Source organism: Symphalangus syndactylus, chromosome 18 (assembly GCF_028878055.3).
Source record: "Symphalangus syndactylus isolate Jambi chromosome 18, NHGRI_mSymSyn1-v2.1_pri, whole genome shotgun sequence".
Taxonomy (NCBI): Eukaryota; Metazoa; Chordata; class Mammalia; order Primates; family Hylobatidae; genus Symphalangus; species Symphalangus syndactylus.
In genome coordinates, this window is record NC_072440.2 from 44,249,790 (window position 1) to 44,270,258 (window position 20,469).

The window sequence follows — 20,469 nt, forward strand, 5'->3', positions numbered from 1 at the left end:
GAGTGCAATGGCGCGATCTCGGCTCACTGCAAGCTCCGCCTCCCGGGTTCATGCCATTCTCCTGCCTCAGCCTCCCGAGTAGCTGGGACTACAGGCGCCCGCCAACACGTCCGGCTAATTTTTTGTATCTTTAGTAGAGATGGGGTTTCACTGTGTTAGCCAGGATGGTCTTGATCTCCTGACCTCGTGATCCGCCCGCCTCGGCCTCCCAAAGTGCTGGGATTACAGGCTTGAGCCACCTTTGTATTTATTGTGACCTTGCAATCTGAGGCCCTTGTAACTCTGGAAGTAAAGAAAGCCACATGATAAACAATGGCACATCTTTCTCAGGTATAAATCGCTTAAAGCTTTTACAGCTATTTAAACAAGAGGCAAAATAAAACACTCACATTCGTTTTAAAGAAAAACATCTTTCTTCAAATGTATTTTTTGTTTTTGAGAACTTACTTGGGGTTATATCTCCAGACTCTGTGTTTAATGTTATCTTTCCATTGGCTTTCTGAGTGCTTTACAGGAAAAGTCGAAGAAGTAGTAGGTACATTTTGTGATTTGTGTTTTACATATTTAAGGAGAAAATATACCAATCATTAACATCTGTTGAGGGTTTAACTCTAGATAAAGCCACTTTCATATAATCTTTTCTGGGTTTCACTTCTTCCTCCAAACTGGAACACTGGGCAGCTTAAAGCTGTAAACGCTTTAAGCAATTTACACCTGAGAAAGATGTGCCATTGTTTAATCATGTGGCTTTCTTCACTTCCAGAGTTACAAGGGCCTCAGATTGCAAGGTCACAATAAATTGAAAGTACTTGTGATGTCTGAGTATTAGGTATTTATTAAAAAAACATCCCCATTTTACATACTAGGAAACTGAGCTTACTAAATGTGGGCTAGGGTCCTCCTGGGAATGGGGCAGGGGGAGTGCTTGCTGCTGTTAAAGAAAATTATCCTGACACTTGTCAAACACATGAATAATTTATTCAAGATTACTACAATAAGGGTCATGACTATTGGAAAAGGAGAGAGAAATTGAGCTCAACTCAGAATACAGCAAAGACAGCAGGGGATTTATAGCCAAGGAACAAGCACCGTGTCTGTGAGGGAGGTGACGGTGGATGGAAAATTACTAAGAGGAGACATCAAGGGTAGAGGGATTCTGGCTGAAGGCAGGTCAAGGGCTTCTACAACAAAGGTGTAATATAAGGAATCTAATCCGATATTAAATATCAAGAATTCAAGGGTGATCAGGTATCGAGGATGGATGATTTAGCACGCTTCTTGCTAACATTTGGGCTCAGCCAGGACACAGGGAGGTCAACGTTGAGGCCTAAGTGAGAAAGGGCTCAGAAGTACCAAACTAAAGGAGAGCGTCTCTGTTCCTGCCTACTCTGATCTCTTTTCCTCCCTTAAACTCAGCTGTAACAATCTGACCTCTTTATTACCTCATTCCCATGGAAGGGGTGGGGAGTGGCAGGCAGCCGGTGCCCTAGGATCGTTGGGTAGGGAGCCTAGCTCTCTGAAAGCAGCAATGCCTAGTGGGGGTACCGAGGCCGAGTTCGGAGACCACCTGAGCAATTGCGGTCCAGAGCAAAGCCCCCTGGATCGGAACCGGAGCCGCCCCCACGCCCCGCCCGGCTGCCGGGAGCCGCACTTCTGGGCGGACGCCGCAGGTCGGGAGGGATGAGGCCGAGGGCGCTGATTGGCTGAGCGCCGCGGCCTGGGGTTCCCCGGTCCCGCCCCTGCTTCACTCCCCTTGCCCGCGAGGCCGCGCGCTGCCCGGTCCTGCGCTGCCCAGCGGGAGGGGCTGGACCCCGCGTTCCTCCTCCCTACCGGTCCCCATCCTTAAAGCGAGAGTCTGGACGCCCCGCCTGTGGGAGAGGGCGCCGGGATCCGGACGGGGAGCAACCGGAGCAGGCCGGGGCCGGCCGAGGAGGTCCTGAGGCGACAGAGCTGCCGCGGCTGGCACACGAGCGCCTCGGCACTAAACGAGTGTTCGCGGGGGCTGTGAGGGGAGGGCCCCGGGCGCCATTGCTGGCGGTGGGAGCGCCGCCCGGTCTCAGCCCGCCCTCGGCTGCTCTCCTCCTCCGGCTGGGAGGGGCCATAGCTCGGGGCCGTCGCCAGCCCCGGGCCCGGGCTCGAGAATCGAGGGCCTCGGCCGCCGTCCCGCAGCTCAGTCCATCGCCCTTGCCGGGCAGCCCCGGCAGAGACAATGTTTGACAAGACGCGGCTGCCGTACGTGGCCCTCGATGTGCTCTGCGTGTTGCTGGGTACGTACGCGCTGCCTGCCCGAGGGGCGTGTGCGCCCGGGCGGGTACGGCTGTCCCGGGAGGGCTTTAGCGCAGAGCCGCGACGGGCAGCGGGGATGTGTTGCCTGACGCGTGCGCCGCTGCGGGGCGACACACGGGGGCGGCTTCTGCAGCCGAGGGACCCCGCTTTGCAGCCTGCACCCCGGCTCCCGCGTGCCCGCCGCTGTCTGTCGCCCGCCGGTGCGCTGAGCCCAGCCCTGCTTGGACGCTGTTCATGCCTCTGCGCTCCATGCCTTGCTCCTGTCCTCTGTTTGCAGTTCCACTCTAGCAGAGCAGGGTGGGCTCCTCCCCTCTGTACGGTAGAGGAGCCTGGTCACTGGCCCATCTCAGTAGCGAAACTGGAGGTTTGATGCACAGGGGATTCTCAGTAGCAGGCGCCAGTGCCTGATTTATCGTGAGAAGCAGTTTAATATTTCGGCTATAAAAGGCTAGAACTAGTTCCTAATTAGAAGGTGTTGCCAGGTTGTAAATTGTCAGGTTGCAAGTAGGGATGAGCAGCCAAGTTTTTGCGTATAGGTCTAAAGAAGCTTTGGGGGTGGGGGAGGACGCGGTACCCCAGACCTGTTTCCTTGTCTGCACAGACCTTGCGGTGGTGTAGCTTTCCATCTCTTGTGACAGTCCTCCAAGGAGCAGTAGACATTCTTTGGCTGCAGCAGATTTCACATTGTCTTCCTGATTGGAAGAGTTCAGTTATGAGGCTTCTGGTTGCCAGTTACTCCTTCCTTTTGAGGAGAAAGAACTGGAATCATTTGGATAAGGGATGGGCGTTGGAAGGAGTAGCTTTCACCTTTTATGTATTATATAAGGCAGTTATGCTGTGAACTATTTATATATGATGGACTAAACAAAAACAAAGCAAGAGCTGCTGGAGGTTTGGATAGTCCTACTCATGTTGAAGTAATCAGAATAGTAGTAGTATTGGCAAGTTCTCAGGGTGGGAGATCTGTGGCTTTAGCCTCCTGGATGGAAGTCTGCATAATGGTTTCTCAGTGACAGGAGATTCCCTCGGTTTTAATCCAGTAGTTCCTAGTTATTCCACTCTCCAGTTTCCAACCGGGTCATTTAGGCCCTTGCAATCTTGTGGAATTCTTATAAATTCTGTTACCTGGTTTTGTTGTTGTTGTAAGGAAAAATTCCATTTTGTTATCTTTTTTTTTTTTTTTTTGATACAGCATCTCTCTTGTCACCCAGGCTGGAGTGCAGTGGCGGGATCTCGGCTCACTGCAACCTCTGCCTCCTGGGTTCAAGTGATTATCCTGTCTTGGCCTCTCTAGTAGCTGGGATTACAGGCACCGCCACCATGCCCGGCTAATTTTTCTGTTTTTCGTAGAGACAGGGTTTCTCCATGTTGGCCAGGGTGGTCTCGAACTCCTGACCTCAGGTGATCCGCCTGCCTCAGCCTCCCAAAGTGTTGGGATTACAGGTGTGAGCCACCGCGCTGGGCCCTAAAACTGCATTTTGTTACCTATTAATATGAAGCATCTTTGTTGTTTTCCAAGACACTTCCTGTTCAGGTCCACAGTGAGTTTTAGGAATTAAGTTTAGGAAAGTGGAACACAATTTTGGAATACTGTCTTTTTTTTTTTTTTTTTTTGAGACAGCCTTGCTCTGTCGCCCAGGCTGGAGTGCAGTGGTGCAATCTTGGCTCACTGCAACCTCCACTTCCCGGGTTCAAGCAGTTCTCTGCCTCAGCCCCCTGAGTAGCTGGGATTACAAGCACATACCACCATGCCCAGCTAACTTTCCTATTTTTAGTAGAGACGGGGTTTCACCGTCTTGGCCAGGCTGGCCTGGAACTCCTGACCTCGTGATCCACCCGCCTTGGCCTCCCAAAGTGCTGGGATTACAGGCATGAACTACCGCGCCCAACTGAACACTGTCTTTATAAAAACACAGTCCTTTCAGATGTCGGGACTTATTAATAATTAAATATATTCAAATTTATTTGCAACAAAAAATTACCTTTCATAGAAATGTTACATTAAAAAATATATTTTAACTTATACTTGATGTCATTGGAACTTTGTTAAACTTTGTTTATATTTTAGTGAAAGGAGAGGAAAATGATCAGAAAAAAATCAATATATTTCTAATATATTGAATATTATCCTATCATTGCCACATATTGTGCTCTATCAGAATTACGTATCATCTTCGTCTTTTCCTACTGTGGGAATTCGATCAATTTGTAAAACAACATAATTTTTTTTCTATGGGCCAAACACTGATTAGAATGGGTGAAACATAATACCGCTCTGAGGTAGCTGAAGCTAATGGTATTAAACACAAAGCCATGTGGTAGATCTGCAATTAAAAAAAAAAATCACATATAATGGAGGAACTGACATGCAGTACAATTTTATAAATTATGGGTTGTTGTAGCCTGTAGTTTTAACATGATACAAACATCACATAATTGTCCTATAAAGGTTAGAGTAATTTCATTGCTACATTGACCTGACAGTTGCAGGAGTACAATAGCTCTCAGTAAGGTAAAATTGTGTTTTTGGTGGTTTTGGAGAAAGCTTTGAGGACTTGTTTTAGGAAAAGGCATTTAATCTATTTACAACATTATGTTTTTGTATTACTGGCATTTCTTTTAAAGTAATTCAGTATATTATCACTATAAGCTCAGAATTCCCTTTTCCTAAATAGAAAGTGACCTATTTTACTGACTTTTAAAAATGTAAGATTACATTACATTTAACAACATCAACTGTCCATTGCAAACAGCAGTGAAGGAGACCAGTGGTGCAGGAGATACAAAACTTTTTCACGCTTACTTTTGGATGACACATGTTATATAGCAAATGCACCTTTCTGGTGGAGTCTTTTATATTAAATTTGATTTGTATTCATTTTACTGACAGCAGGAGATTGGTAGCCTAAAATCATGGTAGCTTGAAGAGGGTTTTCAACCTGGCATAAATTTCCTTTTTCTGTGAGGAATCCACAGGTAAGAAATGACTATTAGAACAGAAAGATGATTAAGCACTTTGTAAGTGCAGGGTTATGTGAAAGTGGTTCATAATTATAATGTGAATACATTCCAGATTCTGTTAATGACCACCTCAACATCATACAGTATAGCCATTTTAATATGATGATGTTACGTGAACCTGTTATACAACTACTTTATAATTTTACTGCGGGTGATGTGTGTTGAAGTGATCATTAAACGTGCCTGTGTGCGCGTGTGTGTGTATGTTTCTGTCCCTATGTTATCTTTATCATCAGTGTGAAACACGACTTCCTCTATATACACGTTCAAATTATTAGTTCCTTAAGTGGATCTGATAAATCCTTGGAAAAAGAATGAGAATTTTGAGAAGTAATATGTGTTAGTTCCTTAAGTGGATATGGTAAATTCTTGGAAAAAGAATGAGAATTTTGAGAGAGAATGTATATTTGATTCCTTTCTGAAGTGGAGCATAGTCTTGCCATCTGTCTTTGGCTCTTTTTTTTTTTTTTTTTTTTTTTTTATTATACTTTAGGGTTTTAGGGTACATGTGCACAATGTGCAGGTTTGTTACATATGTATCCATGTGCCATGTTGATTTCCTGCACCCATTAACTCGTCATTTAGCATTAGATGTATCTCCTAATGCTGTCCCTCCCCCCTCCCCCCACCCCTGGTTCTGTGACTGTTGAACAGGCCATATACATTATCTGAGTGCATGAGAAAAGCTCTACAGAGAATGGTGGTAGGCTGGTATGAAAGGCGCGATGTTGTTGTAGGGAGTCGGGCCCCGGGCCGTCACCGTCACCTCGGCCGCTGCCGCTGTCGCCATCGCCTTGTGCCCCCATCCCCCGCCATGGCCGAGGACCTCTCCGCGGCCACATCCTACACTGAAGATGATTTCTACTGCCCCGTCTGTCAGGAGGTGCTCAAAACACCCGTGCGGACCATGGCCTGTCAGCACGTTTTCTGTAGAAAATGTTTCCTGACTGCAATGAGGGAAAGCAGAGCACATTGTCCCCTATGTCGTGGAAATGTGACTAAAAGAGAGAGAGCATGTCCTGAATGGGCCTTAGACCTTGAAAGTATAATGAGGAAGTTTTCTGGTAGCTGCAGATGCTATGCAAAACAGATTAAACTCTATCGCATGAGACATCATTACAAATCTTGTAAGAAGTATCAGGATGAATATGGTGTTTCTTCTATCATTCCAAACTTTCAGATCTCTCAAGATTCAGTAGGGAACAGCAGTAGGAGTGAAACATCCACATCTGATAACACAGAAACTTACCAAGAGAATACAAGTTCTTCTGGTCATCCTACTTTTAAGTGTCCCGTGTCAAGAATCAAATTTTACCAGAGAGCGTTTACTGGATCACTGTAACAGTAATCACCGATTTCAGATAGTTCCTGTGACATGTCCTATTTGTGTGTCTCTTCCTTGGGGAGATCCTAGCCAGATTACCAGAAATTTCGTTAGTCATCTAAATCAGAGACATCAGTTTGATTATGGAGAATTTGTGAATCTTCACCTAGATGAAGAAACCCAATATCAAACTGCTGTTGAAGAATCTTTTCAAGTAAACATCTGAAGGCTGTAGACATCTCTGCATCTTTGTACCTGCAAGTGCCATCTTTAAGGGGGAAACTACATGAAGTCACCGTTTCAGTAACTTGATGTGTAAATAAAAGTAATTCAGTCATTTTAGTTTTTCATTGAAAATGTAGGGCTTCTAAAAACTTCATCCTCTTGATAAGTTAAAAAATGAAAGTTATGACATTAGCTTTAATAGCGTAAAAAAGATGTTTCACTAATGTAACGGTGAAAGAGAATCCCTGTTGTACTTTATCTTTTTGTAATATTAAATATTCTTGAATTTTTCATTATGTTGCTTTTGAAATTTGTTACATTCCTCCCATTTACTTTATTATTGTATACATTTGACACACAGTAGCAAATTTTGAACGATGTGATTGATACAACCTAACAAATCTGAGCCAGTTATTAGAGTTGCAGAATAGAAACTTGAAGTGCTAAATGGAATAATCCAAAGGAAATTTTTTAAATGCAGATTCTAGCTGAAAAATTCAACTATAAGAAAATTGTATTTATATAACATTGACTATTTTTGAAGACTAGTAATAATTTTAATTCTTTAAAAAGTGAAAGCTTGTTATAAAGATATTTTCGTTTTATTATTAGAAGGAAATACAAAGAGAACAATTTATTTCTTTCATGGGCATTTGGTAATTTCAGTCTTTGATTTGTAAGCCTAGAATATACTAAGCTGAATAGCAGCTCTTTGGCCTCAGAATTTTCAGTAGCCAGTATTTCTGATTAACTAAGTTGAAACTCTTATTAGAAACTTTCAGTTGGTGATATTTTATTCTAGAAGATATAAATGAGAGGTTTGGCTTCATCTCAGTTTAGAAATTTATTCAAAGCTAAAGATGTATATGTATATATACATATACTTTTGTGTGTATATATACACATGTATGTGTGTATGCTGTTTGTCAGGTTATATATAGAATTTCTATTGAGGATTTTTTAAATGGACAAGCAATAGGGGGTTGAAGTGTTTATCTGATTTGTTAAAATTTTGTATATCACTAGATTTTTAAAAAGTGATAGTCACAGTGCTAAGTGATCTAGTTGGCTGCTATTACACCTTAAAAATTGAGTTTACACACACACACAATTACTTGTTTGTATGGTGCTCATTTCTTATTCTCAAATATAATATGTGACTGTGATATAGTGAGAAAGATTCTACCAACCACTGTTTCACTATTTTTTAGTCAAAATTGGGTATGTCTTAGTATTCATTAGTGAGAATCATAAAGTATTTTGTAGAAGGCCCAAATCGCAGAATAAAGGACTAAGAGTGGATTTGCTGACATTCCATACTAATATAGATTGTTTATGCTTTCTTTAAAATAACTAAAAGAACATAAAAGAGAATCTCAGAAGTAGTTTGCTGCTAATATATACATATATTGTATAAAAAGGTATATTTTGGTTTTATTCTACACTGAACATGTTTTTAACTTGATTTAATAAAAATGTTAATTTTGGGAAAAAAAAAGGCGCGATGTTTTAGCCCAGTGTATTAAACCATATCCTGAATACAACTTATTAGTGTTTAATTGCTAAGGGTCATTTCAGATTTTAGCCACTATGGCATTAGGCTGCCGATTAATGGACACTGAGTCCATTAATTTATTCAATGCATATTGATTGAAGGCTAGCTTCGTGGCCAGTACCATGTTAGGTTCTAGGGATACAAAGATGAATAAGATAATCCCTGCCCTAAAGGGCTCAGAGTCTAATGATGAAGAAATAAACAAGTGGTTATAGTACATCATGATAAGTACGATAATGGAGGTTTGGAATATGTTCCCTTTGAGCAAAGAGAAGGGCCTTATCTTAGATGTGCTTCATTGTAGATAAATGACTTGTCTGTTTACTCTTAGAGATGCAGAAATGTCAGAAGTTACCTGGAATTACTCGTAGCTGCTGCTGCTTTTTTTTTTTTTTTCTTTTCCAACTTAATATAGGGCAGTAGGAACCCAAGTAAGTACCAATGTTTATGACTTATTTGTGGGTGCTCCCACAATATCTAGAAGATTTAGATGGAACTGACAAAACTTTGATTCCTTTTACCTGTGTTTTGCTGTTTGACAACCATTTAGAATATCTTTCTGTGCTGTGTGTATTCCATTTGCCCTTCCAGATCTTTTCTCCACTCTGCTCTGTGGTTCTGGGAAATGAATTACATGGGCTACATCAACTGAGCCCTTCCTTTTTGGTTTCAGATTAGCTTTGCCCAGTGGGAGGGACATCAGAAAGGATCTTCCTAAAAGCTAGTTCCCTCTTGCTGGATTTAGTGTTGCCAAAGCTGTTCTGTGAGTAGTTCACAACTTGTATTCAATAATGGCCCTCTCTGCCAGCCATCTATAGTTATACATCTTTCTGGGTTCTAATAACCCTTCCCTAGCCCCTTTAGACCTGGAGATGATAATGGCCTCCTGATGTTGCTAACCCAGAGTTATACCAACATCTTTTGCTGTTTTCCCTAAACCCTGCCTGTACCTTTTGAAATGGTTCCTTCATTAAGTTTTCTTGAATACTTCATTTGAGTATGCTGCTTTTCTTGGCAGGACCCTACTGATAATACCCATCTATATCTAAAACAGATTTGAGGTAGCTTCCCTTTCTGCATTAAACACCAATTACAGTGTCCTTAATGGCAAATGCAAACAGGAGCCCATGGGCTGCCATCTTGGCTTTCTTGGGAGGGAGGGGTTATGGTTCCCTCAGCATGCCCCAAATGTGGTATCATCATTATGCCAAATCAAAGTCAATGGGTATAGAGTAAAATCTGGTGGCAAAAACATTTGCAACCAATGCTAGATGGTTGTGGGGTCCCTGTTGCTTGTTTTAGCCCAGTAATTGTCTCAAATACTGATGCCATTTCTTATTACCATAATGCTGACATCATTTTACCCCTTAAGGATACTCCTAAGGAGCAGTCCCTTTGTTAAGCCTCAATCTGGGTCCCTTCCTCAAAGGGGGAAAAAACAAGTATTTTGGGAAGATTCTCACTTGCTAAATAGTTTCCAGCATTTTGTGCCTTCCCTTTTCTTGTAACATTTATTTGTTCATTCACTCATATTCAGTACACATTTGTTAACTGTATCATAGGTGCTGGGCAGTGTGTTAGGTACTGAAGATAAAAATAAGTAAACAAATAGGACATGGTGCCTATCCTGACCACTTGCTGTTTCTTCTATTTAACTTTTTTTTTTTTGAGATGGAGTCTCGCTCTGTCGCCCAGGCTGGAGTACAGTGGCCCGATCTTGGCTCGCTGCAAGCTCCGCCTCCCGGGTTCACTCCATTCTCCTGCCTCAGCTTCCCAGGTAGCTGGGACTACAGACGCGCGCCACCACGCCCAGCTAATTTTTTGTATTTTTAGTAGAGATGGGGTTTCACTGTGTTAGCCAGGATGGTCTTGATCTCCTGACCTCGTGATCCGCCCACCTCGGCCTCCCAAAGTGCTGGGATTACAGGCGTGAGCCACCGCGCCCGGTCTCTTCTATTTAACTTCTATTAGGAAACTTATTTTGCTTCTGATGAAAGTTTACTGGTTTTTCTGTTTTTGTTGTTGTTGTTGTTGTTTTTCTCTATTCTTCTAGTCACAGAGAGAGGGAAGGAATCTCAAAAAACGAACAAAAATTTGTCAAACTAGCATATTCTTGGGTCAGTCTAGAATCCTATTGCAAGGCTTTTTCTTGCTTTAAATGGGTAGTTTGGAACAAAAGCAGAGGCCTGGAGGAAATTGCTGCTATTTGGCTCTAGTTGGTTTTATTCAGCTGAGTTTTAACTTAAATTTACCTTACTTGGAATAGAGTATATAAATGTTCAGAAAACTTTCCCCTTATAGATTTTATGAAATGTAAATTCTTCCTTTATATTCTCTTTGAATTACATCCTTTGGAAACTCAAGAATGTGCTATGGATCTTTGTTAATCTCTTTCTCATTTAGTCATTTTTGGCTGAGCTCTACCAAACTTTCTGATGTGTTACTCAGTTTGGGGAATTATTCTGATTCTTTTGGTTAAGAAATTTAAGGTTAAAATTGTCAGTTTGCCATATTAAAAAAAAAAAAGTTGGCATCAAAAGTCACTAAACTCCCAGATTTTGAGTGAACTGATTAGCATGTAATTTCAGTTTTTATGGAAAGAAATTTGGAATGTTGTCTACTTCCTCCTAATTTAGGTGCCTTAATTCAAATTTGAAATGGAAACATACAGTCTGTACAATCAGCTAATTAGGGATTATAGAGATACTGTCTTGTCTCTTCTTTTCAAAAAAAAAAAAAAGCATTTGCCATCCAGAGATTATGAATAGTGGTTACAGGTAGCATTCTCATCTTTCCATCCTTCTTTCTCCTTTTACCTTCTTTTTCATTGTCATTCCTTCCTCTCCACTGTACTTCCCTTCCTTCTGCTCATCTTCCCTTCAGTCTTCTTGCTGTTTAGGTTTAATGTGCAAAGGTTTAGGTAGGTTGCCTTTTTACTCAACTGAAACTAGTCTAAAATTGGGGGCCAGGCATGGTGGCTCATGCCTGTAATCCCAGCACTTTGGGGGACTGAGGCGGGAGGATCTCTTGAGCCCCAGAGTTTGAGACCAGCCTGGGCAACATTGTGAGACCCCATTTCTATTTTTTTAAACAAACAAAAATTATAAAATTGGGAATGACTTGTTCCTTATAAGCTATGAAAAACTAGTCTATGTTTTTCTTTAAAATGTTAGGCAGCATAGTCTAGTGATGGACTGTGGATTCAAATTTTAGCTCCTCCATTGAACTGTGTGACCTTGGGAAAGTTTTCTCTTTGTGCCTGTATTCTTTAGCTATATAATGAAAGTACCTATTGTTATCTTAAATGAGACTTAAATGAATCAATATGTAAAATGCCTTGTACTTAATATGCATGATGTATGTTTGTCAAGTAAAATAATCCTCTATAATCCTACTACCTGTAACATAATAATTATATTAGTAGAAATAACATCAACTAGTTTTGTATTAGGGACAAAAACACAAACTTTAAAATGTTTCTCATGAGTACTCATGGAATGCTTTTGAAATTTAGTGTTTTATTAGTCATGTGTGAAAGCCACATACATGATTTGTAAGTAGTGGTAATTCCAGCCATGGTGAAAATTGATCTGTATAGGTCTGTGGTGGGGTGTAATTAAACAAATGGAAAAACTGTTACTTTATACAGTGATAATTCCTGAATTTCAGCTTACTCCAGAAAGTGGAGTTAGCTACACTCTAGTCACCTTTTTATTGCCGAGGTCTTGGGAATGATTACTCCACTTATAAAAAAGTAGAGTTAATATTCCTAAAACTTTTTTTTCGGGGGGGAACATAGTTTCAATCTGTCGCCCAGGCTGGAGTGCAACGGCATGATCTCGGCTCACTGCAACCTCTGCCTCCTGGGTACTAGGGATTCTCCTGCCTCAACCTCCTGAGTAGCTGGGATTACAGGTGCCCACCACTACGTCGGGCTAATTTTTGTATTTTTAGTAGAGATGTGGTTTCACCATGTTGGCCAGGCTAGTCTGAAACTCCTGACCTCAGGTGATCCACCTGTCTTGGCTCCCAAAGTGCTGGGATTACAGGCGTGAGCCACCGCACCTGGCGCAATATTCCCAAAACTTTTGAATGACCTTAATTATACATCCTCATTTGTATAAATTCTATTATTTGAATTGCTCTTGGCAATTAAACAGGCAGCAAGGAAAAACTGTTGTGTAATACTTCTCGATATCCTCTCTCCCCCTAAACCAAGCTTGTCCGACCCATGGCCCACAGGCTGCATGCAGCCCAGGATGGCTTTGAATACGGTCCAGCACAAATTTGTAAGCTTTCTTAAAACATTGTGAGATTTTTTGCAGTTTTTTTTTTAAGCTCATTGGTTATTGTTAGTGTAGTGTGTGTTATGTGTGGCCCATGACAATTCTTCTTCCAGTGTACTCCAGGGAAGCCAAAAGATTGGACACTGCTGCGTCGAAACTCTTTTTCAAACATTGTGACATATGTTAAACTCAAATTGTTTTTAAAGTTGTGTGAGCACAATGTTGTTTCAAAGTATTTGACATTGCATCATTTTTTTTTTTTATTTATTAAGCACACATTATTTGCTGTAATACAATGCTAGGAGCTGCAAATACCAGTGCAAAAAGATAAGATCTCCATACCAGTGTATATAAGACAATTACAGATGTTTGTAAAGGCTATGACAGAATTAAAGCAAGATTATAAGAAAGTTAGACTTTTGGGGATAGCAGTCTCAACGAAGGCTCTCTGAAGGGGGAATATTTGAATCGAGAGGTATTGGACTTGAGATTTAAGGAACAAAATGAGTTGGCCGTGGAGGAGCTGGGGGAAAATTCCAAGCATAGGGAGGAGCAGGTGTTGAGGACAAAAGGAGAAAAGGGCATTTTGTCACAGAAAAGAGGCCAGTATGGCTGGAATATGGTATGTATCAATGGTATTTTTAATAGTGAATTTTGTAACTTTCATTTCTAAATGCCAGAATGGATAAAAATAATAACTGACCTTTATTTAGTGCTCTCTAGGCTTGGTACAGCCAGTGCAGTCTCTCAACAACTCTCTTAGGAGCTTGGTCATCTGCATTCTGTAGATGACGGAAGTGAGGGCTGGGGAAGTTGGGAAACTCACCCAAGGCAACCTAGCTAACAATGGTATAGTCAGGAATTGGGAAGTGCATTTTTGAGGATTATAACTTTTGAATGCAGATTAACTAGTGTGTATTTGGGAAAGGTTGTAATAAATGGAGAGGGTGAAGTGGGGATGGTTGATGAGTACAAAAAATAGGTAGAATGAATAAGATCTAGTATTTGATAGTACGGCAGAGTGATTATAGTCAATAATAATTTAATTGTACATTTAAAAATAACTAAAACAGTATAATTGGATTGTTTGTAACACAAAGAATAAGTGGTTGAGGTGATAGATACTCCATTTACCCTGATGTAATGATTATAAATTGTATGCCTCTATCAAGATATCCCATGTGCCCCATATATATGTATATTTACTGTGTACCCACAAAAATTAAAAGTAAAAATAGAAAAAAACAGAGAGGGTGAGAAAGGCAAGAATGTGGGAAATCATTGTCTATAAAAACAATGATTATCGGGCCTGGCGTGGTGGCTCATGCCTGTAATCCCAGCACTTTGGGAGGCCAAGGTGGGAGGATCATGAGGTCAGAAGATCGAGACCATCCTGGTTAACACGCTGAAACCCCATCTCTACTAAAAATACAAAAAATTAGCCGGGCGTGGTGGCAGGCGCCTGTAGTCCCAGCTACTCGGGAGGCTGAGGCAGGAGAATGGCATGAACCCAGGAGGTGGAGCTTGCAGTGAGCCGAGATTGCGCCACTGCACTCCAGCCTGGGCAACAGAGTGAGACTCTGTCTCAAAAACAAAACAAAACAAAATAAAAAAAAAAGATTATTTTAGGTGGCTTAAATATTTTGTACCTATTTTAGTTTTATGTTTAACTATGATGTTTCAGAGTCAGTTTCTGCTTACCATCTTGAGTATATCTGCTGTCTAAAAGAGGCACTTTAAAGTTGGGAGCAGTGGCTTATACCTGTAATCCCAGCACACTGGGAGGCCGAGGCAGGAGGATTGCTTGGGGTCAGAAGTTGCAGGTTGCAGTGAGCTGTGATTGTGCCACTGCACTTCCAGCCTGGGCAACAGAGCGAGACTCTGTATCTATAAAAACAAACAAAAACAAGAGGCACTTTAATATTTCATATCTCAGACTCCCAATAAGTATTAAGCATTAGCAATGAGGTTATATCATACTGGAGGATGTAACTAATTTCCCCTATTCAGTAACATGCTCACAGACTTTTTCTTCAAATAGCCTTGTTGTTATAGGCATTCCTTTCAGGTTTTCACAGGAAAGGAAGACCATTGTCTCTCCCTGTGTTTTAAATGAATCGTGTATGGAGTTCACAGTGACCTTTGGTAATACATTCTAGCAGATATAGTTAGAACCTCGTGATTTAGTCCTCAGTTGTCACTGCTTGGAAATGTTTCCTGAGTCTTTTTCAGGGTGGGGTGTCTAGGAAAATGACATATAGGAAATGTGTAGCGGATGAGTCCTTCAGTTAATTGGCAGCTTGTTACGCCAGATTCTGCCTTGCTTTTTGGTTCATTTGTGTCAGTAGTAGGAGAGATGGGTTTGCTGCTTGGTGCTAGAGAGGTAAATGAGTAGAGAAGAAAGCTATTACCTACTGAATGCCTAGTACATGCCTTTGGTAAATGTTTCACATGAACTGATGTAATCATCACAAAACTCTGAGGTACATAGTATTAGCCTCATTTTATGCCCCACCTACCACTGGAGATACCAAAAATAGGTATGCATTTTTCGATCAAGGGAAAAATATAACCCATGGATTTTTACTAGCTTATTACTTATGGTAGAAGACAGACTCATAGGAAAAATGATAAAACCGTATAATGTTATCGAGTGCCTGTTAGCACTGAGATTACTAAGAATGAGTAAGACAAGATCTCCATCCTCAAAAGGTACACAGAGCTTTGGAAGGTAAGATAGGCAGGTATTTTAATCAAGTTTTTTTTTTTTTTTTTGAGACAGCATCTCACTCTGTTGCCCAGGCTGAGTGCAGTGGCATGATCACAGCTCACTGCAGCCTTGACCTCCCAGACTCAAGTGATTTTCCCACCTCAGCCTCCACGAGTGGCAAGGACTGAAGGTGTGCACCACCATGCCTGGCTAATTTTTTTTTTTTTTGAGACAGAATCTCACTCTGTCACCCAGGCTGGAGTGCAGTGGTGCAATCTCAGCTCACTGCGACTCTGCCACCAGGGTTCAAGCGATCTTCCTGCCTCAGCCTCCCGAGTAGCTGGGATTACAGGTGTGTGCCACCATGCCTGGCTAATTTTTGTATTTTTAGTAGAGACAGAGTTTCACCATGTTGGCCAGACTGGTCTCGAACTCCTGACCTCAAGTGATTTGCCCACCTCAGCCTCCCAGAATGCTGAGATTACAGGCGTGAGCCACCGTCCCCAGCTCTGGCTAATTTTTGATTTTTCTGTAGAGATGAGGTCTCACTCTGTTGCCCAGGTTGGTCTGGAACTTCTGGACTCAAGTGATCCTCCTGCATCAGCCTCCTAAAGTGCTGGGATTACAGGTGTGAGCCATTGTACTGGGCCAGAAGTCTATCTTTATTTCAAAACACTTTCCTCTGAAACCATTGCTGTTGCTGTACAGCAGAGATAATGTAAACTTTTGGGCACATTACTTTTGGCTACTGCTAAATTCTGAAGTAATTCCTGTAGATAGTTCAGAAGGATATGAGTCTATCCACATTAATAGGTGAAAACACTCTAATATTGGTGCTTAGGAAGTGTGTCACTTGTTATATGAATGACTGGGCAATAAACTTGAGTCAGCCATTCTTCCAGGGTTTAAAGTCTAGCTCCATCTATTACTATTGTGTGACATTGGGCAGGTCACCTCAACTCTTTGAGTTTCCTCATCTAATGAGGAAAGAGATGATGCTAATAGTGCCTTTCTCATAGTGCTGTGAAATTAGATGAGATAATGCATGAGACAATGTATGTGAAGTGGTTAACATAGTCCTGGCCTGCAGTAGGCACTCAAATGTTTTTGCTGTTGTTGTTATTATCATTATTAAGCTAATAAGCCAATTTGGTACCACTGACACAGTCTACTATTTAAATGTGATTTCATGTGTTGGTGACTTTTTTGTTTGTTTGTTTAATTTGTCCTAGCTGCAGTTTAAACAGCATTGAAGTCAGAACCTGGTTCGTATTTCAGTTCCTGGTGCCCAGATCATGATGGGAAATGTTTTGATTACTTCTAACCTATTTCTTTCTGGAATCAGATACCTCAGATCTTCTGATTGTACTCCTAGGTGAACGGTATTCCCACAGCTCATAGGCAAGGTACCTAAATGAAGTTCTTGGTTGGAGAGAGAAAGCAAGCTAGAAATATGAATAAATAAAGATGTGTGTGACGTGAGAATGGCATGGTTTGGATAGTAATAACTTCTCTTAGTCCTCAGCTCCTAAAACATGAAGATTTTATTTCTTGAATATAAACTTGTCAAGAGCTAAGTTAAAGTACAGGTTGAATGAATTAAACATTGCCACTTCTCATCATAACTTCTTTTGATGAATAATTTATTCTTTATTTTTTCTGTAGAGTTTAAGAAATAGATGTATGTAATGATTACAGTCACTTACAGTGTTCTGGGGTTGTCCTAATTTTTGGTAACTGTCTTCAGAAAGGTAGCTTTTTAAATAGATGACTAAATGTAATTAAAATTAATATTTTTATACTTTTTTTTTTTGGAGACAGAATTTTGCACTTGTCCAGGCTGGAGTGCAATGGCGCGATCTTGGCTCACTGCAACTGCCAGCTCCCTGGTTCAAGTGATTCTCTTGCCTCGGCCTCCTGAGTAGCTGGGATTACAGGTGCTCACCACCATGCCCAGCTAATTTTTTGGATTTTTAGTAGAGATGGGGTTTCACCATGTCGGCCAGGGTGGTCTCGAACTCCTGACTTCAGGTGATCCACCCACCTCGGCCTCCCAAAGTGCTGGGATTACAGGTGTGAGCCACCATGCTTGGCCACTTTTTTCTTAAAATTTTTTAAAAACAAACTTTTAAGAGAACATCTCTATTTGATCAGGAAAGTATCACTAGCATAGTTATGCAGTGTAGCAGAGGCAAGTGACATTTGTTGTATTTTACTGTTTTTCAAAGGGCATGGATAAGAGAAAGGAGTTTTAAATGTGCTCCTTTCCAACTATTGCCTCTGCCTAGCCCAGTAGCCACTTGGAGAAAAAGTTTCTTAAACTGTGATGTTATCAAAACTTGTTAGGCAGGTTATGGATAATGCTCAACTTTATGGCTAGTGTGGATATATTAAAATTTACTTTATGTCCCACAGTATGAATGCAATTCTCAGTGTTGCCATTGAATATAGTCTAATTATTAACCAAATCTGAAAACCAGTAATTACCCTCTGAAGTTTTCTTATGGATTTCCCCCCTTTCCTCAGGATTTAACATTGTAAATAATTTTTTACTGAGTGGCAATTGGTTTGAACCCTTTATTTAAAGAGTTCAAAGTGTGATCTAGTAGTAAAAACAGTTGGTTTGGAAGTCAGATTCCGGTCTTGCCTCTGCTATTCTCTGTGATCTGATGGACAAGATCCCATGGTTCCTTCATTTACTGATTGTAAATTATAATGAGAATGATGTATTCCTTGTTTATCTCTCAGGATCATAGTGGTAAATGAACCTCAGTTATTAAGGAGAGTCATCTTGCAGCAGCTGACACCAGTGGATTCAGGTAGTAAGACAAAGAGCACATGGTGTATAAGGGGCTATTTTGAGCAACTGCAGTGGACTTGTGGGAGATCAGTTATAAACTTAGCCTGGCTAAGAATGGGGTGAGTGTTACTGTCAGCATAAAATGGGAAAAAGTTGAAGACTGAAGTATTTAGAAAGTAGTAATATAGGAAAATGATCCCTGACACAAAGTAGTGTAGGCCTCCTGCCTGGCTTTGGTTACATATGTTTCTTCTGATAAAAGAGGAGGCAAAGATGAGAGTAGGAAAAGGAAAATTAAAAAATGAAAAAAGGCTGGGCGCGGTCTCGCATGCCTGTAATCCCAGCACTTTGGGAGGCTGAGGCCCCAGTTGGGTGTCATTTTTTTTTTTCTCATCAACATTATAATGAAATGAGGTTTTTCAAGGACCTGCTATATGAGACTAACCCAGAGTAATTTTTCAAATTACCTGATTTAATGAATCAGAATTTCTAAGAAATATGCTGGATAATCTACATACTTAACAAGCATCTCAGGTGATTCTTCTCATGAGGGAGATTTGGGAAATTTCTAGATGAGTGCTTCTCTAGCGTTAATGTGCATAGGAATCACCTGGGATCTTGTTTCTAATGCAGTTTTAGGGCTGGGTGCGGTGGCCCATGACTGTAATCTCAGCACTCTGGGAGGCCGAGGCAAGCGGATCACGAGGTCAGGAGTCTGACCAACATGGTGAAACCCCATCTCTACTAAAACTACAAAATTAGCTGGGTGTGGTGGCTCATGCCTGTAATCCCAGCTGCTCAGGAGGCTGAGGCAGGAGAATCACTTGTACTGGGAGGCAGAGGTTGCGGTGAGCCGAGATTGCGCCACTGTACTCCAGCCTGGGCAACTAGAGCGAAACAACATCTCAACAACAAAAAAGAGAAAAGTAAATATTGCCGGTAGCTCTGTTTTTGCCTTTCAGGAGCACTTCTGAAGAGAATGAGGCTTTTTTGAGAGGAAAGAGGATTAATCATGAGAACATGCTTTGGAAGGCCAGAGTTTGCTGTCCCGTAAAGAGATTGTGGTAGAGATTTTATTTTCAGTTGGATTAAGTCTAGAATCACATTGATAGTGATTTACATTGCCTGAAGTAGGGAATTTGCTCTTTAGGTTGGTCAATTAATTAGGTCCATATTCTAGATTTGCTAGAAAAAGGAGCAACTCACTTGAAGAACTTTGTGGTGGTTGCTCTTATTTCATATCCTCACGTTTCATGATTAAGGATGAAAATCGGGCCTGGTGTTGTAGCTCACACCTGTATTCCCAGCAGTTTGGGAGGCAGGGGTGGGCAGGTCGCTTGAGCCCAGGAGTTCAAGACCAGCCTGGGCAACATGACAAAACCTCGTTTCTACTCAAAAAAACAAAACAAAACAAAATTAACTGGGCTTGGTGGTGCAGGCCTATAGTCCCCAGCTAACTTGGGGGTTGAGGTGGATCACCTGAGCCTGGGAAGGTCAAGGCTGCAATGAGCTGTGATTGCACCACTACACTCTAGTGTGGGTGACAGAGTGAGATAGGGTCTTGAAAAAAGTAAAAAAAGAAATATTTGATTTGAAAGGTAGTGTAATTTGGTTGAATATTTTGTAAATTAAAGTTGTAGTAAAAGCAGGAGAGTTTGAAATTTTGAACTGTCAAGTATAATTGTAGCAGAAGTGTTATAGTTGCTATGAGGCTAGCCATAGACATATTTTAGTGAATTATCTGACTTATAGTGAATTATAGGAGACTTTAGTGAATTATATGAGATAAAGACATATTAATACTTTCTGCAATAAAGAATGTAAATGGGTACTATTTGAGTGGGCTACCATTATGTTTGTGTAAGCTATAATTACCCAAAATAACAGGGAAACAGTGTTGTACCTTTTTGAAGAGCTTAGAATGCTAGGGTGATTCTTACCTTGCAATTTCAGCTGCAGATTTTATATTTTATTAACACACGAAACAAATTTCCATTCATTTTTACTAATATATAGATATTTTGCAGAATTCTTTTGTGTTCATGGGATGCATAAAGTTTGAATATGGACATTGGAATCATACAGGTCTGAGTTTGGATCTCAGTTCTGTCACCTATTGCTTGGGTAACTCACCTGAGTTCACAACTTCAGTTTCTTTATCTGAAAAGGACTGTGTCTTAATCTGTATGTTCTCCTTGGCATGTGGCCCACTGACCGTTACATAGTGGGCATTTGTTTATTCCACAAATGTCTGTTGCTCAT

General features: G+C 41.1%; 1 protein-coding gene and 1 pseudogene across 2 annotated transcripts in view; both read left to right on the top strand.

Moving 5' to 3' along the window:
* Nucleotides 1-1,647: 1,647 nt before the first annotated feature.
* The window catches only part of PLPP1 (phospholipid phosphatase 1), a 112,256-nt gene continuing 93,434 nt past the window's right edge, over nt 1,648-20,469 (top strand). The window contains exon 1 of one of the 2 annotated variants that reach the window (XM_055253165.2): nt 1,648-2,267. In XM_055253165.2, coding sequence (XP_055109140.1) covers nt 2,210-2,267 — 58 coding nt within the window. In that variant the 5' untranslated portion in view covers nt 1,648-2,209. The remainder of the gene's footprint in view (nt 2,268-20,469) is intronic. The other variant, XM_055253164.2, reaches the window with a different exon arrangement.
* LOC134733452 (E3 ubiquitin-protein ligase RNF138-like) lies at nt 2,263-19,012 on the top strand (annotated as a pseudogene).